Raw genomic sequence first — 27,801 nt, 5'->3', positions numbered from 1 at the left:
TGATCCTTGCCCGCGCCTGCTTTTGGACCTGACGCCATTGGTGACTGACCTTGGACTGTGCCTGACCTTGCTCTTGGACTCTGGACTCACTCCTGGCATTATCTTGTGCTCTGACCACCGGTTTGACTTGGCTTTCACTCTTGGAACTCCCTTTTGACTTCAGCCTTAAGGTTTGGACTGGAACCACCTTGCTTGGGCTAGCCCAGCCCGTGACAAGAACTGTGGTTCTCGAAAGCTTATGCTACAGTAAGGTGCTATTGGACTCTTATCTATTTTGCTACTACAGACTAACATGGCTAACTCCTCTGGATGTAGCAACAATATGGTAACCTCCTATAGTGATTTGGATCAGAGCTCAAGTGCACCAGTCTGAAATTTATTGTGCAGTTTAATTGCCTGTGCACCCAGCTCTATATCTCTTTATCCAAGTCTCCTGGTGATGCAATGGAAGTCCTTTAAATTCTAGAAGTACTATGATCTGTAATAAGTACTCCACACCTGGAGTATTGTGTGCAATTCTGGAGGCCTCACTTCAAAAAGGATGTGGACAAAATTGAGAGGGTGCAGAAGAGAGGACAAGAATGATCAGGGGTTTGGAGACTGAGCCCTATGAGGAAAGGCTGAGGGCCTTGGGAATGTTTAATTTGGAGGAGATTGAGGGGGGACATGATTGCTCTCTTTAAATATTTGAAAGGCTGTCATTTGGAGGAGGGCAAGAAGCTGTTCCAGTTGGCAGTAGAGGATAGGACCCAAAGCAACGGGCTTAAATTACACGCAGAAAGGTACCGGCAGGTTATGAGGAAAAACTTTTTCACGGTCAGAGTAGTTCAAAGGTGGAATTAGCTGTGTAGGGAGGTGGTGAGCTCCCCTTCACTGGAAGATTTCAAGAAGCGGATGGATGAATATTTGTCAGGGACACTTAGGCTCATCCTGCATTGGGCAGGGGGTTGGACTAGAAGGTCTGTATGGCCCCTTCCAACTCTGTGATGGCAATCAAAATTCTGCACCAAGAAAAACTAAACTCTACTGCATGCATAAAATATTCAAATCAAATACATCTGCTAGCCATTATGGGCACAGCAGAACTTCATCACTGTGAGCAGCAATGGAGGCTGCCAGGTATCCCTAGGTAGTAAAAGGAACAATCCACTTGTTTCTTTTTATCATCTTGAAAGTGCAAGACAGGAAAATGTAAAAGAATAAGGAGAACTCTGAATATTTGTAAACTGTGTACTTTAGCAGCATCTTGGAAAAAGTCTATGAAATGCACAGGATAATCCTGTATCAGCAGTGCACCTCACAAAGTATATCCTCTGCCTTTGCACAGACATAGAAAATGCACCTGTCTACAGTGAAGGGTGCTAGTACCAAGAGAATTACTTTGGTATTACTTTGGCATCCAAATGGAGACATTTTTCTGTAAGAACTGCAATTACAGTTTTGAAACCTCCAGTACTTTGTACAAAGGGTTGATTTTTCACCTCAGGCAGCAAATATAGGAAATCCAAATGCAAACTCTTCACTGAATATTGAAGAGACAACAGGTGTATACACTCCCTATCATGTGCACTGAAGATCACAACCCTGTGCAGGCATAGGAATCACAATCTAATCTAGTGAGTAATAGGGCATCAGTTGTAACACGATGTCCAAAGGGAGAGTTAATGCAAAAAGGATGAGTGGGTGACCAGAGGAAATCAAAAGATCATTTTGCCACACTTCTCAGAAGCATTAATCTGTTCATTGAGCAGGTCTTTGATAACATTGATCCTGCCGGTCCTCAGTTTCATTCAGAATTCACAGGAAAGAATTAGGCAAGAAAAGAAGGCATTGTGTGGGATAGTGCTGGAACAGAGACAAGCAAAAGTGGGATAACAGGGAGTAGGTAGCAGGAGGCTTGTGGGCTGGTGATATTTGCAAAGTAAGAAGAGTAGGTGGAAAGAGTCATCAGAAGCTGAATATCCCAAAGGCTTGAAGGTGAAGAATTGGACCACAGTTTCTAAAGGGGTGCCATTGTGCAGCCTCCAAGCAACCATGAAAACAATGAGGCAGAAGGAATCTAAATAATTTCTGTTCTTAGTAGGGTTACCAACAGCCTGGAGGAAAAAATGCCCTGCTCCTTTAATGGAAGCTTAATGTGGGGAAACGGATGATTGAAGCTTCTCATAGCATGGGGCCAAGCTACACATGACGAATGACACTTGAATGGCAAGTGTATTTCTCCCTGTTCACTTGCCCTCCACTCAATCCACTTGCCGTTCAAGTGTCATTCGTCATGTGTAGCTTGGCCCATGGAACTCAATAATATCCTATTAAACTCCTGTTAAAGGAACAAGATTTTTTTTCCTCCAGGCTGTTGGCAATTCAAGTTTGTAGTCATGGGACTATAAGTTATTTCCTGTGTTTGCCTCGTACATCTTCATGGTAGCTTGTATACGATGCTACATATTTTATTTATTTTATTTTTATTTGTACCCTGCCTTTCTCCCCAATGGGGACCCAAAGTGGCTTACATCTTTCTGCTCTCCTCCACTTTTTCACCTCAACCCTTTGAGGTTGGTTAGACTGAGAGTGTGACTGGGCCAAGGTCATCAGTGACCTTCCGTGGTAGAGTAGGGAATTGAACCTGGGTTGCCCAGATCCTATTCCATCATTTTAGTCACTAAACCACACTGGCTGTCATGTGGCACTCCCTCCCGAATGAAGCAAGTCAAAATTCCATTTTAGTGTTTATTTTGCTTAATATACTATTAGGGAAAATGTATTATTCCCAAAAGGGAAAAGGGCAGAACCTGGAGAGTGACTGACGAGGGACTCATTGGGCATCAATTGGGCTTATGTTTGCCACCTATTGGGAAGGGGTGCCAGTTGTCATGGGAACAGCTGAGGTATGGGCAGCACTCATACATTTAGCTACAGACTACACTGCTACTTGAGATGGTGAGATTTTGGAGATTCAGGGTGGGAATGGATATTTTTTCAGAAATATTGGGAAGAAGATTTGGCAGGGGTGGGGGGAGGGACAGGTGCAAAACAGATACGCCATTGAGCCCCAGCCAAAGAGAGGTGGAAATTGTTTACCAGAGTTTGGGAACATCATTGCTCTTGCAACATTCCACCAGCATGGAGCAATAGCCAAGCCAATGGAAGGTAAATATTGGGACTTAGAGCTACAGCTGGACTGTCAGCACATGACTGCTGATCCCCAGCATATTCACCTTCACCAACAGCTAGCACAAGAATATAGCAAACTCATCAGAAACCTGGATTTATTGCTAAACTGGGCATGAAGCCCTGCTGTTCTGTAGCTATGGCTGCTGTGGCCATCCTGTGTGTTCTTTCATGCAGTCCTTGATTGTCACTTGTAGATCCTTTTTGAAATAGGGTCAAATAAGTCAGCAGAGGCTTAGATAGATGAGCAGGCATGTGTAAGCAAACCTCTTCGTCAGAGACCAGCTCACATGACTTTGGACCTTAGAACTTGCTCCCTGGAGGACAGGACGTTGGCCAAGGCATTGGATATAATCCCAGATCCTCTGACACCTAATGGCCACCTGTACAAAGCTGGAGACAGAGTCCATTCACAAAGTGTCTACAACAAAAAATTACAACGTCATGAGCTGTAGCTAAGACAGACAACACAATCTACCTAGGATTGCATTGTCAATCTTAGCTACAGCTTGTGAAGTAGAGATCTGTGGGCTTAGGGTAGAGTATCTCTGTAAAGAATTGCACTGTGAGATTCTTAGAAAGTTGTAGAATTGCAGTAATAACACTTACTAGCCAATCCATCAGGGAGCCCTTCTTCCTGAGGCATCTGCCACTATCTAGACAAATTATGCGGTCCAAGGCAGGAACTCTAAGAATGGTCCTAGTGAAATCAGTGTGAATCTCTGGATTGTCAAGCAGGAAGTTATGCTACCTAGAAAGCAAGATCTAATTTGTGCAATAAGGGCAAGTGGCATGCGTACAAACACACACACTGGAAAATTAACATTTTTTGTAACTAAGCCAGGTATGGAAAGCAAGCAAGCACTATACAGTGTGTTTAATTTTCCTTGTTTTGGGGAATTTGAAGCCCCATAAAACAGTATACTTATTACTCTGGAGAGACTGTTTCCCAGACTTCAGGTTATCCTTTTAAACATTGAACTAAAAATGGAGGTAACTCTGTAGTGCGTTTTGTAAACAAATATAATTATTAGAGTGGGATGGAGGATAGAAATGCTAGAATGTATTTATACCCCATTATCTCCTCCAATGGGGACCCAAAGAGACATACATCATCACTCTCCCCATCTCCAGTTTATCTTCTTACGCTAAGAGAGTAACAGCCCAAGGTTGTTGCAAGCTTTCATAGCAGAGTGAGGATGTAAACCTGGATATCCCAGACATTAGTTTGATACTAACTACTCCTCGCTATCTCACAACATAAAGTCATGTCCTTGGGGTTCTTTGCCAGTACTTAACCCAATACTTCAAAGTAAACAGGCTTAGATGGCTGTCTTTTGGGACTTATCTCAGAAGCAAGTGGTAACTACATGTCTCCTGAACATTTTGAAAGGTAGACTGTTCTGGTCAATGCAGGCACAACTTGAGAATGAATTCATGTGTGCTACGCAGACCTCTCCAGCTTTGCATATGTGAAGATCAGAAGGGCAATTATAAATGCACTTGTATCAAGTTTTTGAATGACCCAGCAGCTATTCAGGAAGGTTAATTTATAACTGCATTTCAGTTTTCCTTACCATGTATGTATGATCTGGAGTTTATAGGCAAGTCATGATAGAGCTATACGTGGTGTGCAGTCCTTGATTCTTTTTGCCATCATTTTTCTTTTTTACAAATGCAGCTGCTGGGGCTGAGATTTGAATGGGAGAAGGGAGAGGAAGAATGAACTGATTAACCTTTGCCCCATGCCTTGGTTTCCTACTGAAAATTGCCATCCACGGGCTGGTTTACCCTTGCATGTTATTCCAGAATTCAATCAGCAGTGATATCAGCAGAAAGTGCTTTGGCAAAAACTAGGTTTGGTCTCCAAAGTACAGTTCAGAGGTCAAAGGAGGTAGAAAACTTTGATGGGAAAGCATACACGGAGTGATTGTCCTTTAACAAATTGTAACAAAAAAGTACATTCAACAAGGTTTCCATTTAAACCCTTTCAATTGACTAGTTGTGTACAAATACAGCCAATCTGCATATGCAACAGAAAATTGAATATGCTGCAGCGCTTACTTCAGGAAAACCTTTTTCCATAGTTTCTGACAAGTCATGAGCAATTCCTTTTTAGGTTAGCACAAATGTAATTTTTCATCGCTTAGCTCAGAAGACTTATGATTTACATGCAAAGCCTTGCCAATGCAGATAAGTAATGCAAGTCAAACAAGAAGCCATAAAGGTATGTCAGATTTAAACACACAGGTTGGTAGTAAGCACTTAGAGAGCAACAAGACAAAAATCCTGTTCTGGGCAATAACTTTCATGGTATAAAGTCTTTGCTTGCTTCAACCAGCAACAGTCAAAGCAAGCAAAGACTGCTCAACCTGTTGAACCCAATAGAGTTTTTGCCATTGGCATGGTCAGAAGCAATCATCTCACATAATACATTTCTAAATGTTGGTACTCAATCAAGACCTATTGTGACCCCCTAAGTTCCTGTGCAGGCAAAACATAATGCAGGAAAGTTAACAAGACCAGCTTGAACCACAAGAACAATTCAGTGTCCTTTGAGCAATGATGTCCATGGGCACATCATGTTCAGTTTGCAAGGTTCCTGTTTTTAGAAACAAGTGCATTGGGAGGTATACCACTGAGCAACTTTGAAACTGTACAGGTTTCAGAATGAACTGCAAGGCATACTTTTGTAGGTCCCAAGTAAATCTCTCTGCAGAAGCAATGTTGTCACTGTGAATGTCTTTGCCCTGGCAGTGGTGATCCAAACATAACAAGGAATTATCTATGTACACAAGATACCTGGCAAGCTTTAGGGAGATACAGAATAAATATTCATTTGCAAGCAGTGTGCCTCATTTTCACATGTCCCAAGATGGCACAGTGTCAATGTCCACTGAAATTCATTCCCTCCCTGCATCTTGGCAAGTTGCAGACTTAAATGCATCACTGAACTTTGTCATGCCTAAAACTTTTATTTGTACTGGTCCACAGATATGCAGTCATCTAGATCTGAATTCATAGCATCCCCAGAAAGAACTCCCTAATTTGGACATAATAACATAATAACAACATTCAAATTATATACCACCCTTCAGGACAACTTAATGCTCACTCAGAGCGGTTTACAAAGTGTGTTGTTATTGTGACAATCACCCTGTGAAGTGGATGGGGCTGAGAGAGCTCCAAGAAGCTGTGACTGACCCAGAGTCACCCAGCTGGCTTTAAGTAGAGGAGTGGGGACTCCATAGACCACCTACTAATGTAGGGGCAAGCTACAAGTGACGAATGACACTTGCCTGGCAAGTGAACAGACTCACATGTATTCCTCCCTGTTCACTTGCCATTCACTTACTCACCACTTGATCAAGTGGAGTGCAAGTGAATGGCAAGTGAACAGGGAGGAATACACGTGAGTCTGTTCACTTGCTAGGCAAGTGTCATTCGTCACTTGTAGCTTGGCCCAAAGTCCCCTATCTCTTTGCCAGAAGCAAGGTCACTTTCTGTTCTCTGTATCACAGGAATCAAAGGTTTCTGCGGACTCCAAGAAGAATGCAAAAAGCATGAATTTCTCCTTAACAATTTCCCCATAAAGGTCAATATTTAGGATAGTACTACTGTTTACCCAGGGCCAAGCTACAAGTGACGAATGACACTTGAATGGCAAGTGTATTTCTCCCTGTTCACTTGTGCTCCACTCAATCCACTTGCCGTTCAAGTGTCATTTGTCACTTGTAGCTTGGCCCTCAGTGATGAAGGCAGAGGGATTCCATACCAGGCTGGTGCAAGTGACGGCTAATTCAGGTATAGTACTTCACTTGAAACTGAGTTTGAACTGGAAAGTATCTTGGAAGTCTTTTTGGATAGACTTCCTGAAAGAGCGCATGTTCCTCTGGATCCAGGGGATTAAAAGTCATTTGAAGTGCTTAATAAAATATGCTTCACCAGTAAGATAATTTTGATGGACCAAAGCCAGATCTCTATATTTCTTGTGTCCAGGCACTAACTCCATCCTGGATCCCTAAATCAAGGATGATCAAAGAGTGCATTGATCCAGTACTTCTTCATGCTTCAACAGCATGATCACCAACAGAAACAGCCTCTGGGTATTTCTCATCATCTTCCCTCTCCATGGGTACTGGCATCTTGCCAATAAAACAAAGAGAAATCAGAAGCAGGTTCCTGCCCAGCATCTTCACATGTGACACTCTTACACAAGCACAACATTTTACCTCATGTTTCAGTTTCTTGGGCAATTACAGGTTTCTTTGGAGACTCTCAAACCCGAATCTTGCTTCTGAGGCCATGTAATACCTTTTGTTAAGGGCAAACAAAATAACACAAGCAGTGTGCAAGTGTTTGAGTACTCCGGAACCTAGTTGTATGTCAGGCTGTATGTCAAAAAAGAAAAGAGAGAGCAGGGATGAGGGGGAAAGGAAGGGGTCAGGTCATTATGATTTTAAGGCCTTCTGTCTTCTTCTCATGTAGTATGCTCTACAGACTTAACAGAAGCCGGATGTTACATGGTTTTTGTTTTGGGATACTTCCTGGACCAACACAGCCACCTGGAACCTTTGTCTATTTGGGGAACAACTAAATTTAATTGCTACAGAGAGTACATTTGTCAAATGGAAGGAAATGACTGGGAAAGGCAGACTCAGACTATGTAAATATTACCCAATTAATTTCTGGCATTGTTAAAGAAAGACCACATCACCCACTCACTGACTCCCCTACACACACACATTCTAAGCCTTTGAAGATACCCTAGTGTTAGACATTTGATTAACCCGTTTTTCATACCTGCACGTTAAAGGCTGCGTCTCCAGTTGCTGACTGCTACTCTCACTTTCTATCCAGAAGACTAAAGATGCAACCTGATACCAGCTCCACCTAGTGCCTATTAAGTCTGCAGAGCATTCTAACAGGAGACAAGCAAAATACCTTATGATCACCATTAGGAGTGGACACCTTCTGGGATTAGTCAAACCTTCATTTCCTGATCTGTGCTGCTATGTTGCAACATCCTTGGGATCCTTCCAAGAGCACTTACTCTGCCCTCTCACATCCCAGGCTGCCAGGCATCATTTGGTAAATGGGATTAGACAGGAGTTTATGTACTTCAGCCATAATGCTGGGACTAAACCCACTAAAAATTAGTAGAAACCACCCTTAATGGTCTCTCTTTATGCACAGGGTTTTGAAGACTTGGGTCGGGGTTCCTCAGACCCAACTTGGGTTCCTGCAGCCACACAGCAGCTATGGGGAATAGTTGTTAAAAAATAAAGGAGAGCTCAAATGACCTCAGAATGCCACCACAGGGGGAAGAAGGTCTCATTCCTCCCTCCTCAAGATGTTTACCAAAATATCAAGGAGGGGGTATTTGTTTTTGTTGCTTCATGTGAAGTATTCTGCACATGTGGAGCAGTAAAAATAGGGAAATACCCTCCCCCATGCTAATTTGACATGCGGAAATGGCTGGGGGGGAGGGTGTAGGAGCTCTTCCTCTCCCCCCCCCCCCCATGGTGGCATTTTGAGGCTCTCCTTTGTTTTAAAACATCCATTCCCCACCACTGCTATGTGGCTGCAGGAACTCAAGTTGGGTCTGGGGAACCTAACTCTTTAAAAGCTGAGTCTAGGAAAGCCCTAATGCTTTAAAAACCTGAACATGTAGTTATGAGGTGTTATCTCAAAGGTGTTATAAGATCTAAGTTGGGTACTGAGACAGAAAGCTGCCAGATCCAATCGCTTACCCCTAAAAGTTAGTCTTCCATAGAAGAGTCCAGTAGCACCTTTAAGACTAACCAATTTTATTGTAGCATAAGCTTTCGAGAATCAAGTTCTCTTCGTCAGATGCATGGAACAGAGACTGGTCTGATGAAGAGAACTTGATTCTCGAAAGCTTATGCTACAATAAAATTGATTAGTCTTAAAGGTGCTACTGGACTCTTTTTGATTTTGCTACTACAGACTAACACGGCTAACTCCTCTGGATCTTCCATAGAAGGATGGTCAAAAGGATAAAGGTATTAATATGAAAAGAGGGAAACTTAATAGAATCCTGTCACCCAAGTTTGCTAAAATGTTAGGAATATATATACAAAGAATATAAGATTACAGTCAGAGAAATAAAAACAAAGCTTTATCTCTTGCTAAATATATTTGCCTGTAATTGACACAAAAAGCACATTTACAGATTACTTGACAATGGCTACCAAAGAATTAAGTGCACAGGGCTGTGGGATTTTTAAAACTATAAATCCAAGATTCTTTTATCTGTTGACTAGACAGAAGTATGCTGGAATTCGATTTTTCCTAATTCCATGAGTAAAGACTTAAAGTTCTTAACTTAGCCGTATTCTTGTAGCCTATCGTAGCTGACATAGCTGGCTCTAGGCCACTACATAGCCTTGGAAAAAGAACAGTTAGTGAGAGAGGACTGGTTCCTTCACACAATGAATAAAGCAGAGCAAGCCCCAGCATTTCCTTGCTAGAAAGCATCAGGGCACATTGATACGGTGTGGGTAGAAACAAAGTGCCTTGTCTTGGGTCCTGAGATGTTCAGGGGAAAGGAATCCATATCAATATTTTAAATACATACATACATACATAAAAGTAGTAGCTGTGTACAGCCTGATCCTAAAATCCCAGCATAATTTCTAAGGACCCTGTACAAACATGTAATATTCACACCTTTCCCCAAACCCCCATGATTCCACCAACCTCATGGTAGAAAATGTCCTGTTTTATCTCTGACATCTCATAAATTAATCATATCATGCTAATAGACTTGAAGGCCAGGGCATTCCCCAAACCCTTCAGCCCCATTAAAGCATAAACCCTTCCTAATGCTTCAGATCTCCCTGACTCATTAGAAATTGTGGAAACCCTGGCCGATGCAGGTACAGTTTTATAGTGTTTTATTTATAACTTATAAATAATTTATAATTTATAACTGAGAGTACCCAGTTGATGACTGGGTAAGGCAATGACGACTGGGGAAGGCAATGGCAAACCACCCCGTAAAAAGTCTGCCAAGAAGACGTCATGATGTGACATCCCCCATGGGTCAGTAATAACTCGGTGCTTGCACAGGGGACTACCTTTACCTTTATTTATAACTTAGCACCCTGTATCCATACATATATGTTTACCCAATACACAAACCGTGGCTTTAGGAGGGCTTTCCATTCCTCACGTCTCTTGTAAGTTTTGTACTAGCAATATAATTCAGCGTTCTAGCTCTGCATGATGCTACATTGGACAGCTGCTCTGCCCCTTTCAGAGGAACAGCTTCATTCTAGAACTCATCAGCATGTGCTTGGGGAGCTGCCCTGTGCGCCACATGGTCACATATTTCAGGATCTTTCGTGAAAAATCCCTGTTCATTAACCTACTTTTCACAAACATGGTTCTTAGAAGGGAATGGAGAGGTGTTCTTTTGGAAGCCATTGGAACTTCATGTTCGTATCTGGCAGCAGAATTTGGGCTCCATTGTCTATACTCTTCAAAGGATCAACTAACAGCTTAATGTAAGAACAGCAGTGGAAAGTCAGACCAATGTTCCATATACCTCCCAAGATGCTCCTGAGCGATGTAGAGAAAGTATGATGTGATTTAGGGCCAAGCTACAAGTGACGAATGACACTTGAACAGCAAGTGGATTGAGTGGAGGGCAAGTGAACAGGGAGAAATACACTTGCTGTTCAAGTGTCATTCGTCACTTGTAGCTTGGCCCTCAGTCACCTTGCAGCTTCATGGGGTTTCCTGGAGTTCTCTCAGAATTACAAACTGTTCTCCAGACTACAGATATCAGTTCTTCTGAAAGAAATGGCAGTTTTGGAGGGCAGAGTCTGTATCACATCCCCACTGAGTTCCCTCTCTCCAAACACTAGTGCCCCCCCCCCCCCGTCCCGAATCTTCAGCTTCAGTTCACTGTGGCAGTCAGTGGTTTAGGACTTGTTCACAATAAAACCTAACTGCAAGTTACATATTGCTGTCCATGCTAGAGAGTGAATAAACTTGCTCCTTACCTAGTTTTCTTCCCTTGGTCATAGTGTTACTAGCTCCCAGGTTAGAAAATTCCTGAAGATTTGAGGGTAGAGAGGGTGGGTTTTGGGAAGAGGAGGGACTTCAGCAGAGTATAATGCCATAGAATCCACCCTGCAAAGCAACCATTTTCTCCAGGGGAACTAATCTCTGTGGCTGGGAGATCAATTGTAATTCTAGGAGATCTCCAATATTTTGAAAGGCAGCTTGTCCTGACGAGTCCTGATCCTAAGCTTTGAAATATCAGGGGAGCTGTCTCAGACATATAATAGCAAAAATCAGGTTCTTTGGTTCCTAACACACCAACTAAGGCTGTTGGAGTAGAGTGGGGAATGCTTCTGAAGACATGGTTCTGCCCTCGTTTCCATAGAAATAGAGTCCAGCTTTCCTTGAGAAGAGACCTTGTGCTTCCAATAATTTGTCACTCCCTGCCCCCCGCAAAAGGAATACAGCAGGAGTCATCCTGCCTGAACAATCCAGTCCTTGACTAAACCTTTATGTTTCACCCAAGATATTTCCAAAAAGCCGCTGAACACCTGAAATCAATAATTACCCCATTCTTTACTTTTGTAGTTAAAGATAACCAGTCTTTCAGTCAGATGATCCTAAAAGCAGTTTACAAACAGTAGATCAGATATAATTAAACCCAACCCACACAGCAGGCCTTGAACCTCTGACTGGAGGCAGAGACCAGTGTGTCTTTCTGCTATCCCTGGGCAATAGGCAGTTGAATAGAGTTATTTCTAATCAGAAAGGAAGAGGAAAGTTGGGAAAACCCTGTAACGAAACAAGCTAGTGTTATCGTCATTTAGATTCTCTGTCGAAATTGAATGGATAAGTGATATTTATTCCAGAATAAATGTCCAGTGTGGAAGTAATCATCATAGATACCCTCATGCCATGGGATTCCCATACAGCAGGAAACCTTTTGAACTCATGAATGATTTCATCTTTCAGAGAGCAACACTTTTAGTAACATACAGTAACTAATTCAGCCATCTAGATTGTTAAGATCTGTCAACATAATGCCTGTTCAGCCTTGATAAGACGACATTAGGAGCCAAATCTTTGTTGCTGTGTATCTAAGTGCTTATTTTCTTTCTGACCTAGTAACTTGGGTTAGGGGTTCCTACTCGTTGGACACTTTTGGAGCTTTGAGGATGGGGGGCAGATGCCACCACAAAATGGCTGCTGCAGGGAGCTATTTTGCTGAGGCCAATTGCAAAATGTTGAGAGGTTGCAACCCAAGCATACTCTTACAACAGAGGCAACTGTTTCTGAATGGGTGCCTGCTGAAAACACGAAGGTGATGCCTCCTGAATTCTTTTGAAGTATTTTCTGCTCAAATGAAATTGAGAAAGGCAAAACCAGCTATTTGCTTTGGGAAAAGAGATGCTTCCCTAAAGAATGTATTTACTTACTTCATTTTCCACCCTCTTCCCCACTGGGGACTCAAAGCAGCTGACATCATTATCTTCTCCTCCATTGTATCCCAAAACAACAGTCCTGTCAGGTAGGTTAAACTGAGGGCCAAGCTACAAGTGACGAATGACACTTGAACGGCAAGTGTATTTCTCCCTGTTCACTTGCCCTCCACTCAATCCACTTGCCATTCAAGTGTCATTTGTCACTTGTAGCTTGGCCCTCAGACTATGTGATTGGGCCAAGGTTACCAAGCAAGCTTCCGTGGCAGAGCTGGTATTCAAACTTAGCCCTCCCTCCCACTAGACCCTAGGATGACACTCTTAGCCACCATACCACAAGGAACCCACCAGCAGGTGCCACGTTGGAGATCACTGGCTTGGGGTCTTCCTCTCCCCTTCGCATGATATCTGCTTGTGGACTCTATTTTGGCTACTTCGGCCCTTCTGGCATTTTCCTCCTACTCCTTACTGTAGTTTCCATCTAACCTATTAGACCTCATAGCAGGAATTGTTTTACTTTCTGAAATCATTTTGTTCAAATCATTTAATTCAAAGCACACACAGTTTTCTAATGCTTTGGGGAGTCTTAATATTGGAGTAAGAATATGAACTGGATGATGTTTTCTTGCAATGATCACATTTAGTGTGATTTTATTTAGAATCAGAACCAAATATTCTTTATGTGAAGCTTCTTCAGTGACTAATAGTTTAACAAATAAGAATATGAACTAAATAATAAATGTTTGCCATTATCTTGTTTGTTCTAGCCTTAAAGGTCCATAACAGTGGCTGTGCTGGGCATTATATTTATTTATGTCATTTATATGTCATTTATATGTAGTTATATCATTTATATTTATGTCATTTATGTAATTTATATGCATTTGTGTCATATTTATGTCATTTATATGCATGTGTAAACCCTCTGAGCTTAATTGGAGTAGGTCATTTACATCTAAATGCAGCTATACCAATGGTTTGTTAGCATCTGTGGTTGGGTGGGCAAGACTGAAGGGGAGTGAATATAGCAGGCACGGTGGGATGATGTGCATATTTGTTTTGGCTTGCCATTCGGGCGATTGCAATCTACCCTTGTCAGGACAGCTGTGCTAGGGGCAAGACACTCCAGAGCAATAGAAAAGGAGGATTTAGAAGGTTATGATGTACCAAACCACAATCAGTGTCTGTGATAACGGATGCTTTGGAGGGGTCTTCACTTATTCCAGTGATGCACCACCGAGTATTCTCTTTAGAAGCTCAGTATGTCATATTGGCCAGTTAATGAATATGGGGGGTCTTGTTGAAAAAAAAACTGGGGATGTTTTATGGCATCAAAATCAATGGCATTAATGAACCTGAAGAATCTGTTTTATATTCACAGATTGACATCCATCTGACCCTCAAACAGCAAAACTCAGCAGGCATCATGGAAGACCCAGTCAATCAGTGCATTTCCAAACACTTAAAAAGCAATAGTCAGGGACTGTTTCTAAAATTTCAGTGTTTTATTTTAGCATCTTTTTCTTCCATCATATATAACAAAGGCATTGACAGCAAACTGTTCATCACCCGTCTGCAGCCCTTAACACTGGCTGATCAAGGCCAAATGCCAGAAGGGCAGAGAGCCCTTGTTTTCATATATGGTACACTTTGGCTAGCACCAGCATAAAGAGTAACAGTTGCGTTGCTTAGAAAAGGATTGGGTAAGTTTCAACACTACAAGCGAATAATCTAGAAATATCCTATTATATAAAAAAACAGTAGCAGGAAGGGAGAGATCCTCATCATAAGCCGCACCATCTGCATTAAATGAGGACTTATGTAAAGGTAACCAGGGGAGTTGACTTGCAGAGTGCTGTAAAGCGCTATTCTTCCTTCACTCCAGCCCACTTCAAGCATTCTGCATGTAGTAATCCATGATAACATTTAGCATTTACAGTTTTCATAGCACATTTCAGGTGATCAAAGCATTTGAATTCATCACAACCACTTTCAAGGTACGCCAGCAATATTAGCCCCATCTCAATTGTATGGGGAAGGAGGAGGATGAATGGTAGCAGTTTGTCTAAGACTACGATGTGAAGAGAAGCTGGTCCTAGGTCGTGATCCCCTTGCCCTACTGTGCTGCTGCCTCCCTTCATCTCAAGCAATGCAAGCAGGGAGCATCAAAGTGGGCTGTCTCCAACACAGAGGAATGCCAGGAGGAACCAGTGGAGGTAGCAGGGATGTTCTATCTGCACCCTGGACCCTGCCTGCTATGGTAGTTCAGCTGGATGTATTGTGGACAGATGTGTTTTTTTTCTTTACCAAGAAAAATAATCACCATGTGCCACAATCACAACAGCTAAGCCTACTGGTTTGGGGTAGAAAAAAGATTATATATATTACACACAAGACTTTGGAAGACATTGGGAGATCCACAAAATCTTGCCAGAATTTTTTTTAAACAAAAATTGTAGGGCCCCAATTTGTTTTGAGGCCAAGGAGGAGGGAGATGAGGGTTTAGCACTCCCTCCAAGCAGTTCTGCCAATTAGAATCAGGGTGCTGAACTATTAGTAGCCCTCAAAGGCAAAGACTAGCCTCCTTTTCTTTCCCTCTAAGGATTAACAGCTTCATGTGGGAGGTGGAGGGGATCCGTTTTTATTTATTAGGTACATTTTTATTCCACGTTCCTGCAAGGAGCTAGGAGTGACATACATAGGTCTCCCCTCCTCCATTTTACCTTTACAATAACCCTATGAGGTAGGTTAGGCAGAGGACGACTGATCTGAGGTAGCCATGTGAGCTTCATGGCACAGTGGGGATCAGAGCCTGTGTCTCCCAAATCCTAGTTTAACACTTAGTCCTTATACTAAGTTGGTTGAGTGATTTAATTCACAAGTCCACTCTGTCCAGGTGTCTAGACTGTATCATTTCAGGTTGCAGAGGTATGGTCTTGTATGACTGAACACTCCTCATTACTCCCTCCCCCCCCAAATCACACTAAGAAGTAGAAGCCAGAGAGAAGAAACGTACACTCGGCTTCTCCAAGACATGCCAGTTTTCTATATGCAGGGAAATTTGGGGGGGGGGTTGCAGAGGAAATGGCATACAAATCACCATCTGAAATAATATAGCCCAAACATGGCTTTATATCCTTTGTGAGAACTATTCCCTTTTCAAAAATGAAACAATGGGCCAGCAGTGCAGACAGTCAAGACTCATCTTTACCAAAGAAGAAAAGATCCTTTATCTATCTTGCATTCCTGTGCATACATGAATATAGGCAACCTGCACCACTCTCCATATGTGCATATACATGGGCACCTTAGATTTTGGGAAAGAATGGCAATGGCAGCAGCAATATCCTGTTTCCAGTCACTTCTCTGACATGACTTTGATTAGGCAGTTACTCATTGACAGCAGACCACATTAGAGATGAGATGGATCCAGCACAAAATGTCTGCTTATGCTACAGCTCTTGCTCAAGGGGAAACACATACAGTCGTAGCCTCTTGCATTAAGTAAAACTTATTGTATCTACACTTGCATTTCCGCTTAAAGAAGATATCGCTCAACCAACAATGAAGTTTCAGGAAGTGATCTTAAAAGCTTTTTCACTTTCAAAATAGCTCCTCATGGTAGATTATGGGAGAGGGAGGAGATGGTTGTATGTTATTGAATATGAGCAAACTAGGATGGGAGACAGAGATGTTGCACAAGATCTTGTGCAAGCCCCTCCACAAGTAGAACGATACTAAGAGTTCTTTTTCCTTTGCTGGATCCAACCCACAGCTTATATTGGTGGTCCCCAATGTGATGCCTGGCAGTGTGCTTCCTGGTACCCACTTCCTTCTTCCCCAAATCAGAGCCAGTCCTGGCTTTCTTCTACATCACTGGTTCAAAAGACCCCCTCAGGCATTCTCTTTGGATCTCCAAGGAGTACTCGTTCAGAAATGACTGGGAAAAAATGAAAAAGCCCCAGTGGCCTGGGGAGCAGCGATGGCTGCTGCTGGGGGCCTGGGGTAGGGAAACTGCAGGGCAGCCCCGTCAGCAACAGGAAAACTACACAAGCCTGGTCCCATGGGGAAACCACCTAAGAAAAAATTTGGTCTTGGACAAACATAGCAAATGCCTTCTGAAAAGAAGGCACTGCACCCACTAGAAAAACCCAGTTGCAAGATGCACAAAGAATGGAGGCGTATAGATGGGAGGAATACGTGGGGAGGCCTGTGAGTGGGAGAGAATATGCCTGACTAGTAATAATACTTAACATTTACACAGCACTTTCAGTGTTAAAAGCACTTCATGTACATTATCACAGTAAACCTTACAACAGGCATGTATGGCAGGCCAGTAATATTACCCACGTGTTGGGGGTGGGAGATGAAGAGAATGCTTTACCTAGGGCCACCAAATGAGTTTGTGGCAGAAATGAGATTTGAACCAGCCACCTCCTGGATCTCAGACCATTCTCTTGGCCACTATGCTACAACTCCAAGACTATAAGCCTTTCCCCATTGGGAGAGCATGGCTAAAGGCACCGAGGCACTGTTCCTGTGAATGCTCTATTTGAGCTGGTCAAAGTTAATTCTCCTTTTTCCAATTTGAAACAACTGATTGCCAGTTTGCTGTGGTTTGGTCCATTTTCACCTGCACTATAATTTCCTAAACAATGCTACTATCATTTAAGGCAAACTGCTCCTGGACTCAGCTACACTTGCTAAGGGGCCACGCCTAGCCTGGATTATACACTCCACCTCTTTCATGACTTTTTACATGATTTACATTTACATGACCCTCACTCCCTGCACCCCCTCCCCCCTCCCCTCACCACCTATATATCTCTGAAGTTTCCTCATAACCTCCATGTGTCTGATGAAGAGAGCTGTAGTTCTCGAAAGCTTATGCTACAATCAAGTTGATTAGTCTTAAAGATGCTACTGGACTCTTTTGCTAAGGAAGAAAGCAGTAGTGAATGCCAGCTGTTTCGGCAAGTTATTCAAGCTGTCTAGCATTACAGTTACAGTTTCTCAGAGTCTGGGTTGAAAGTCAGCATTCTGACCATTCCTCCAAGGGGAGGGGGAATGTCACTGTGCTGGCACCTTCCTTCCTCAAACGTCATTGGAAAGGACTGCGGGCCACACAATGTATCTTTATTCAGGACACACGAGGCCCATGAGCCATATGTTGTGCGGCTATAAGTTAAATTAGAAATGAAATCTAAACTTCTATAAGGTTTACTTGTAAGACATCAGAATTGAGGCAGTTATCAGCTCAGGTACAGCACTGTTCTGAATAAACTCTGCAATTAGTTTCAGTGTCAATAAACTAAGCAGTAGGTACTTAGATCAGAATATTTCAATCACCTGTGGGCAATATGAAGTATATGTTGGCCTTCTGTGTACTTGAATACAAGTAGGGGCTTTACAAGAAGTTCAAGAAGAGTTTAAATCCCCTTTTGGATTTTCTAACGTTAGTAGAAATATTCTATTCCTTTGTGATCTACCTGATTTTTCACACCATACACAGATTTAAGACCACGTTTCTGGGTGCAGAGTGGACTCCAGGGGACGATATCAGGTGATCGGAAACATACTTTCTTGAAGCAGGCAAGACACTGAGGTATGAACTTCAGACCTGAGAGGAAGAGCCCTACGTGGTCAAAAAGCACTTGGGAATTTAAGGTTATAGTTCCATTTCTGACCAGGCAAAAGGTCAGCACAGGATATTAGTTCAGACCGAAGCCCAAATCCATTTCGTGGCAGAGAAGTGGGGCTGCAAAAAAGAGATCCAAGGCTAAACCTCTTACATATTTGCCCAACTATACACCTTGCCCCAAAGAAATGGGAACAGGGGAATGGAGGGTAAATTGTTGCTCTTTCTGGAGTATCTCGAGCTCATTTGTAGACCACATCCCATCAGGGGCTTCTCCAGGGTAAAGACTTGAGGTGAGATGCCGAGCAGATCCAGCCCATTCTGGGACAGAAGCTCTATTCACAAGCCTTTGTTAAAATAGACATGTGGCACTTTGTCCCCATGTTGGGCCACAACAGACACTCTGAGATCAGGCTCCAGATGTGAAAGAGCAATTGAACTGGAAGAAAAAACAAGAGACAAAAATATTTAACTCCCATGCTTAGCATAAATGAACATGGGGAAAGGCAAGAATTTTGCAAAGATAACTCAAATCAGATTTGAATGAATGAAGCTGCCTTATACTGAATCAGACCATCGATCCATCAACATTGGTACTTTCTATTCTCACTAGGAGCAGTTTTCCATCACCCAATAAATAATCCTGTTAACTGGAGATACTGGGAACTGAACTTGAGACCTTCTGCCATGGTCCCATCCTTGAGTACCTTTGTGTAAAACTGAATATAGCACTTCACATTGAATATAGCACTTCTTTCTTCCTGTGTGAAGCAAGAGTGACAGACCAGGAGAAGGGGTGTAACTCACATATTACAGACCTGGTTACCATTCACGTTGATTCCAAGTTACAATTTTAATTCTAGCTGAATAATTGGAGGAGCTAGTGGCTTGCTCACAAGCACCATCCTAAATCTCCATTCAACACATTTCCCTTTGCTAGAGGAATCTGAATGAGATGGAGATGAAGTAGGCAGCTGTTGGGTTCAGCCATACATCACTGCTGCTCCTGAGCAAGCTACGGCTTTGTCTCTCTTCTCTCCACAAGAGTGAGATGGAGGTAGAAACGGAAGCAGTATAATGCATCCTTGCTCTCAAGAACAAAGCTAACATGATGGATACTGGCAAATTAGAGAGCGCCCATGTGCGCTGATGCATTTGATTACAGTGAAGTTTGCCTGGTGGGGAGAAAACCCCAGCTGATGGCCCCAAAAGTCTGAGTGATGATCATACCCTGCTCCCCCCATACCACTTTGGGGACAGTTAAGCACAGTTAAGAGTGGGATCAATACAAAAATAAATTCCAGACAAAGAGCTGTTGGTGAATATCCTTAGCAAACAGCTGGTTTTCCTTCCTTGTGTGAAATATATTGTTGTGTGTGTGAACGGACAGAGGTGCTACCAGGGTTCAAAGAATCACATGCAACTGATCCAGTGGCTCCCATAGCAAAAAAGCCAGACCTGGCTCTTTTAGTTAAAAAAAGGTCTTGGCAGTAAATAAAGCCCAGAAGCTCTTTGTTGGCTTCTTTCTTCCACAAATGCATCAATGACAACAAAATGACTTTGTCTTCATCAAGGCTGCATTCCTAGGCACGCTTAGTGGAAAACAAGCTTCCATTAAAATTGGTGGGATTTAATGAGCAGCAGACATGCATAGATGAATGCTATATTTTTGTTAAGCACAAGCCCAAACCATTCCTAGATGTAAAAGATGGGCTCCTCCTTCCATTACACCCTGTTTCTTGGTGATGAGACTCTGCCCACCAGCTGAAGCTGATGGGTCCTGCATGTCTCAATGGAGGCCCAGATCACGACAGGTGCCAAATGTGCGTTCTTCCATCTTTGTCAGATCAGGCAACTTGCTCCTTATCTCTCAGCCCACGACCTAACTATGGTGATCCATGCAACAGTCACTTCCAGGTCAGAATACTACAACTCGCTCTACACTGGGCTGCCCTTGGGTCTGATCTGGAAGTTACAATTGGTCCAGAATGCGGCTGCGTGCATTCTGACCGGGACTCTGTTTCAGTCACATATAACACCAGTTTTGTGCCAGCTGCACTGGCTCCCAGTGGAATTCCAGATCAGGTTCAAAGTTTTGTTTTTAACCTTTAAAACCCTTAGCAGACTGGGACCAGCATACTTGCAGGACCGCTTCTTGCCATATGTTCCCTGGAGACTGCTCCATTTGGCAGATAAACATCTAATGATGGTCCCTGGCCCTAGAGAAGCTCATCTGGTCTCAACCAGGGCCAGGGCTTTTTCAGTCCTGGCCCTAACCTGTTGGAACTCTCTGTTTGTGGAAACCCAGGCCCAGCCGGATTTATCATCTTTCCACTGGGCCTGCAAGACAGAGATGTTCCACCAAGCATATGGGGGTTGACGCAGATAGGCCGAAAATCCACCCTCCTACCGAGGTGTGGGGGGGGAGTGTTGCCACCCCCAGATTGTTGTCATCTGGTAGCTGGCCACCCTGCCCCATGGATGTGTTTTAATGCTTGGGTGATGTGTAATATGGGTGCGACTGTCTGTTTCAGACTTTTATTGATATGTTTTAATCTAATTTATTCACTTTGTTTTTATTGTATTTATTACCACCTGTGATCCGAGCCCACTTGCAGGGAGAGCGGAATATAAATTGAATAAAATAATAATAAATAAAGCTGTCTGGCAATGGTAGAGGTATTATCCTCCCAACCCAGAAGCTACCACATGTGTACAGATAAATAAAGGAAGGAAAGAGCATGGCAGACAAGGGAGAAGAACAAGACTGTTACCTCCTTTGTGGGAAGAGTGCACAGGCAAATGGAACCATGAACACAAGGCTGCAAGACATTAAAGACAGTCCATTACAAAGTTCAGCAACCACATTCCATTCTGTGAATCCAGCACTATTCACCAGGGGAAACCCAAGACAAAGGCAGAATGCTTTTTACTGGGAAAGGTGCTTTCTATGGAGCCAGACCAAGAGCCCATATGCCCCAGTACTGACAACTTTGATGAGGAAGCCTCTCCAAAGGTGGACACCTTTCCAAACCAGCTGCCCATAACCCTCCCCCCACATCACACTAGATGCACAGTAGTAGTAACTGGACCCAGCACACTAGGGGAGTCTATTAGCCATTCATTTTTTCCTTCTGACATTCTGCTTAATATGGATGAATGAATTGCTTGCCAATGACTTAAAAGAGAGACGGAACTGTACCCATAAATGTTACTGGTTTGAGAACACTATTCAAACCTGGCCTGGATAGACTTGAAAAAAAGAATAGTTTTGCAGATGTCCTGTTTGCAGCTCTCTCTGATTTTCTTACAATGCATATTAAGACAGTCATATGAACACTCTCACAAACAAGATCTGCAGCCTATGTCATAGGTTAGCAACTATGAAGGCAACAATACTTAAGTATGAGGCATCATACTTACAATCCCCCAACAAGTATTATTTGCAATGGAGCATGAAGAACCTGGATTTTCTGACAAGAAAGCAGCATGTGAGAAAGCATGAACTCAAACTTTCAAGCTCTAGAGATATTAAGTGCTGACATATTGAAATAAACAAAACAAAGCCTCATTCTTCTACTAGAATCTAAGAGTACTGGACAAATTTACAAGGCAGGGTTTATCTCTGGCATATCTTGTTATGTAATCCAGAACATCACTGTTAGCCTTAGGAACCAGCCCAGCCCAATACTAACTTTGAGGAACAATTCTGGGGGGATTCACTCTCAAACAGTACAGTCCTATGCAGAGTTACTTCAATGGACTTTGCAGTAACTGCATAGAATTGCACTGAAAATTTCATAGGAAATTACAGACATTTAGACTCTCTCAGAAAGCCAAGGAAACCTATCCAGCACCCTCCACTACTTCAAGATTCTATAGAATTACTTTCTGATAAAAATGAGGAAACAACTCCACAAAGTTCCACTGCCCAGTTCTTGTAGAGTTTCTTTCCATTAAAACTAACTCTATTGCTTGCAGCTATATCACTGATGCTTCTCTTTCTATAGCAACATAGTTGTTCCAGGAATTTTGTCACCAGGATTACAGACCCCGTCCCCATGTACCTTCCCAACCCTGCTCACTGCTGCATCCACAGCAGCGGCAGTGTTTCCCACCCCCACATGGAAACAGCCCCAGACGGAAGCAGTCTCCATTGTAGCTGTCTTCCTAGGAAGAAAATAATCCAGTTGAATGTCTTAGAAGACACAAAACCAACAGCCCATCCAGAAGGAAAGGTAGGCATTTCTTGAGTTACTTACCTTCATGAAGGGGTATTTTTCTAGTTTTTCCATGATGATGGGCAACAAAACTGGAGAGAGAGAGAGAGAGACAGGATTAATAGCAAACTCAGTATATTAAGAGTCCTCTTCCCCATGACATGGCCCTCTCTGGTGTTTACTGTGTAAAATGCAGCAGGAGACCTACCCCACCCCACCAAAACACACACAAATATTTCTTCCTAGGATCCACTAAGAAGAAGCCTGCACTCTTTAGAATGTCTTCTCCATCTGCGCTCAGAGGAAGTGAGGGCAGCAGGTTCACCATATACAAAAGAAGCCCGGGCAATACCAACTTGCCAAGAAGCTGGAAAGAACTTCTTCGCATGGTAACATCTTGGACTACCCTTGACCATGCACTTTAATGCTTCATAAACACCCAAACAATGATTGTACACTGAAGTACAAACCCTAGAGAACTACCATGTCGGCATGCCCCAATAAAAAAGATGCAGTTTGCATTTTTCTGCACTCTCCCCTGCCCTCTCTCTGTTAACGTCCTCTCTCAGCATAATGGATCAGTTTCTCCATGGGAGCAGATGTTGCTTCATGATAACAGCAAGAGCCAGATCCAAAGGCAATTCCATATCCTGTCCACTGTCCACTACAGGATCTTTCCCTAGAATAGAGAAGGACCATACAGAGGCAGCACAAGGACAACCAGCTACACAAGCCTGCCATCCTCATCAGCTGTAGGTAGCTTTCTTAGCAAGTCACAGCTGCCCACCCCAGCACAGCTTACCAGCCAGCAGTTCAGTGGGGGAGAAATGCTGGATACTTACTCATGCCAGGAGCAGCCATAGTAACACGGGAAATCACCACTTGGGTTATCCCCTTGACCGCAGCTCTCTGAGAAGAAAGAAACAGCAGCATCACACTTGCCTTCCAAACCATAACATATTGTACCATAAGGCTAAAGTTAATGCAGAGTTTAAGAATCATTACATCAGGCATGCCATTTTGAGAGTATGGAATGAATACAACTTTAGGTTTTGTTTGAAAACACCTCTCTGGTTATCATCGCAAGAAATTCATTTTAGAAGGGAAATGGGTGAGTCCAATTAAATGGTTAACTTATCGTGATTTTCTCAAGGTCACGTTAAAATTTAATCAAGAGAGGATTTAGTAGCAGAAGGACATGTTTGCCAATGGTTTCTTATATGCAAATTTCAGAAAGATTTAAGTTAGACAAGAGACACTACGACTCTGAGCCATCTAAAACTGAATTTGAAGTTGCCCTCTGTACAAGTGATGAACATGTTATTTCTACAACGTATAAACTTTTGTTGATGTTTGAGACAGAAGAAGAGCGAGTAAAAGAATGTATGATTAAATGGGCAAAAAATTGTGGACATGACATATTAATGGAGAAATGGGAAAATATGTGGACAAGGGGGTTGAAATTTACATCAAGTTCTAGTATTAAGAAGAATTTCTATACGATGATGTATCGTTGATATATGACTCCTGAAAAATTGGCTAGAATGTATAAGGATGCTTCAAATGTATGTCAGAAATGTGCTAAACAAGAAAGGACGTTTTATCGTATGTGGTGGACATATGAAAACAAAAAAATTCTGGTTGCGGATACAGGGCAAATCCACACTTACCGGCATAGTGCTAAACAGTCGGAATGATAGTGTCTTCCTGGCGCGTTTTATGATATCATCGCGCCGTGATGCCACTCTCATGGTGAAATGACGTCAGAAAAAGCGCCAGGAAGACGCTATCATTTCGACTGTTTAGCGCTATACTGGTAAGTGTGGATTCAGCCACAATTATTGGTTCAGAAGATTTTGCAGTTTAAAATCCAGTTGAAACCAGAGACTTTCTTGTTGGGAATAATGGATAGCAAGTTGGAAAGAAGTTTTGGAACTTTATTTTTATATATGATCACGGTAGCAAGAGGACTGTACGCACAAAACTGGAAAAATCTACTATTGCCTAGAATGGAGGAATGGTGGATAAAAGTTTTGGAGTTTGCGTCAATGGCAAAACTTACTTTCCTGATTAGAGAAAAGACATTACCTAGATTTTTGGGTGATTAGAAACCATTTATAGACTTTTTACATGAAACGGATAACAATGATTTGATGATATCTGGATTTATGGATTAAGAATCATGAACAATAGAAAAAAAGAGGGCTTTTATGTGTAACATAGAATAAGCGAGACTTTAAAAATGATATATATTTGTCATGGAGAAAATTGGAACTCAACTTGTAGTTTAGTTTTTCCCCTATCTTTCTAAATTGCTTGTTCTGTTTGTTATTTCAGGTTTATATGTATTGTTAGTGTGGTTTTTTTTAAGATCGATGTGTTTTTTCTTATCTTTTATGTTTACTGTTTATGGCTTAAACAAAAATTTATAACCCCAAAAAAGAACAAAAACAAATGAGGAGACACAACATTGCTATTTATAACAAAAGGTTGGGTTTTTTTAAAAAAAGAAGACCAATCAGGCAGCACTCTGAGGATCGGACAAATAGGCCTGCCGTGCAGAAGCAGAGAACCGTCTTGCTGGAACAATCCCTTGGTGGGAGTCCCTCCCCCACCCCAAACCCAGCAATCCAGAAGCAGTAAAATGTTTTCAGAGCCATTGGGTGTGGGGAGACACTGCATGAAATGCTCCATGTGTTAATTAAAAACAAATGCCGTGGCCTTTGTTGCTGGCAAGAGCAAAGACGTAGAACAGCAACTCACCAGATGAGCATGCAGATGTTTGTTTTAAAAAAGGAATAAGCTGCACATGCTTGCAGGAAATAACGAGCAGCAGCAAAGAGCTCTGGAGTTAGTAAATATTGAGGCAGGTCACAGCCGAGGGAAAGAAATGCAGCGCTGTAAGTGGACAGAATCCTTAGAAGGCTATAAAGAAGGGGAATTTATGAGCAAGCTTATGCTTTGTTAACAGATGCTTCTGCTGGCCTGGAAAATGAACCACAGACACCAGCAGATCAAGGCCTCTGGATTCCTTCAGCTCCCCACCAGCACTGGCAAGCCAAGTTCCAAAGCTGTGCTCACCAGAAGGGAACAACAGTTACACCACCTTTTTCCTCCTGAGATGATGGCACTTACCCTGGACTCACCCAGACGGTTGTCATTCTCATCAGTCACTGTGATCCCATTAATGAGTTCCCTAGTGCAGACACAGACACATGACTTCAGATTTACGACTGATCTTTAGGGATTTGGAATCATAGCATCATAGGGTTGGAAGTGACCTCCAGGGTCATCTAGTCCAACTCCCTACACAATGCAGGAAATTCACAAAGACCTCCCCTTCCCCCATACCCCCCCAGGGACTCTTTCTCCATCCCCAGAAGATGCCCCTCCTTCCCAAGCCCATCATGCTCAATGCCTCAATCAGAGGACTTCTCCCCCTCTATGCCATGCATAAGGAGAGCCCCGCCAAAGCTGGAACATTCAGCCTCCAGTCCCACATTCTCCAGGGAACAGTAACTTAAGTACAGAGTCCCCGAAAGAGAAAGTTAGTTAGATACTGCACAAGTCCACAGCCACTTATTGCTGCACTAGGAAATGACTACTTGTGTTCTACACATAGATGAAGATGCCTCCAAGCGTCATGTGCGTTGACTCTCCATTGTCCAAATGGCATAAAACTACCAAACACGTTAGGGGGCAGGGATGGTGCTAGGTCGTGTTGTGGCACTGTCACAAGGGTAATACCTCTTCCAGTCTTCTCTCAACCACATGGCATGGTTTTACCCAATTAAGGCCCTATTTTCCACCAATGAATTGATCAAAACCTTCCATGTTAAGTTCATTTTTGGATGCTTCATGAAGCTGACGCTAATTCTGAACATGCCAGAATTCACTACAGCGGTGCTCACACCTGGCACGTGGCTCACTTTCCCCCTGCTCCCTAACATTACCTAAGATGCCTAGTTTCTGGGAGTATAACTAACTCCAGTTCTCCTGTGTTCCAGTGTATGTCACAGGAAATCAGGGCTAGCTAGCTTTAAACTCAGATTCCTTCAGCACTCTGAAAGGACAAGGAAGAAGGGAGCAGCAAGATGCAGGTGTGAACACAGCACAACAGGCTGAGTTGGTGCATGTTCAGTGTCAACTTGACATGATGCCTGTCCATTCGGCATTACAAAGGTGGTGGGCTGAAACACTGGTTTACAATTGCCTTTCTGGTCTTCCCCATTCTGACTTTTTGCTGTTATTATTATAAAAATAAATTATAGCATTAAGATTATTTATTGAGGCACTTGTATTTTTTGCTTGAATGCTGCACTGAAGTTTTGAAGAGGAGCTATGAAGTTCCTGTACATAATAATTGCTGCAGTCATTTCAATCTAGGGAATCCCTTGGGGCCACAATGTGAATCCCTCAAGCAATACACTGCTGCCCCCTAGTGGCTTCTGCCAAGGTAAGACTATATTAGAAGGGGAAGACATCTGAGATCAAGGGGAACAGAAGGAAACGTTTGTTACAGCCAAAATTAATTCTCTTCCCAACCACTTAAAGGCCTGTAATGTTCCTAGGTCATTTCTGAAATATTATGCATTTGTATGTCCTATTCACTAGGACACTTGCTTGTCTAAAGACAGAACTGATTATTGTAAGCCAAAGGTAACATCTTGTAGCCTATTAGCAGGGAGGCTAAAAGGAAGATGATATATCAGAAGAGACACTGACTGAAGGCAGGCATGCTTCCTTCTTAAACCCTAACTGATAAAATCTATTTTATCTACAAACAGCACCACAGCTTGTTCATAAATAAACCAAGCTCAAATTATGGTTTCTAGAAACCACCAGCATTTTCCAAATAGAACTTACCTCTGCACCATTTAAAGCAATCTGATAAAACAAGACAAGTGACCCTACCCTTAAAATTACTTAAAAGCTAAAGTGGGAACCCTGGGATGAATGCAGCAGAATGGCAGATCAGCCTAAGAGTTGCTGACAGCAGGTCCTGACCATATAAGTTTCAGTACAAGGTTGCAACACTCCTTTGGGCACAGCAGGATGGGCTCTTGTGAACAAGGCTCCTCTTTCTGTGCCAATGCCAAGGGCCATCGGTGCATTGGGGGGGGGGGGCGGGGGGGAGGTATTAACACCTTCACTGACTGTTCGTTGTAGCCACATGAACAAGGGTTTCAGATAAGCAATGAAATGAACCACACTCAACAGGCCTGAACATAAAGGAGAAGCAAGTGGTATGCAACTGGAGAATGCACAATTTAGTACACAGAGCCCAGGAAGCTGGCAT

General features: G+C 42.7%; 1 protein-coding gene across 6 annotated transcripts in view; it reads right to left on the bottom strand.

The window, feature by feature from the left end:
* Nucleotides 1-14,136: 14,136 nt before the first annotated feature.
* SFXN2 (sideroflexin 2) overlaps nucleotides 14,137-27,801 on the bottom strand; it is a 156,300-nt gene continuing 142,635 nt past the window's right edge. For all 6 annotated transcript variants that reach the window (XM_054982321.1, XM_054982320.1, XM_054982315.1 and 3 more), the window contains 6 exons: nucleotides 25,638-25,698; nucleotides 23,345-23,411; nucleotides 22,545-22,594; nucleotides 21,706-21,755; nucleotides 21,057-21,104; nucleotides 14,137-18,721 (listed from right to left, as the gene is read on the bottom strand). In XM_054982321.1, the coding sequence (XP_054838296.1) occupies nucleotides 18,622-18,721; nucleotides 21,057-21,104; nucleotides 21,706-21,755; nucleotides 22,545-22,594; nucleotides 23,345-23,411; nucleotides 25,638-25,698 (376 nt within the window). In that variant the 3' untranslated portion in view covers nucleotides 14,137-18,621. The remainder of the gene's footprint in view (nucleotides 18,722-21,056; nucleotides 21,105-21,705; nucleotides 21,756-22,544; nucleotides 22,595-23,344; nucleotides 23,412-25,637; nucleotides 25,699-27,801) is intronic.

The sequence above is a fragment of the Eublepharis macularius genome, chromosome 6 (genome assembly GCF_028583425.1).
Source record: "Eublepharis macularius isolate TG4126 chromosome 6, MPM_Emac_v1.0, whole genome shotgun sequence".
NCBI lineage: Eukaryota > Metazoa > Chordata > Lepidosauria > Squamata > Eublepharidae > Eublepharis > Eublepharis macularius.
The sequence above is the reverse complement of the archived record's forward strand: the minus strand, read 5'-3'. Positions and strand labels throughout refer to the sequence as shown.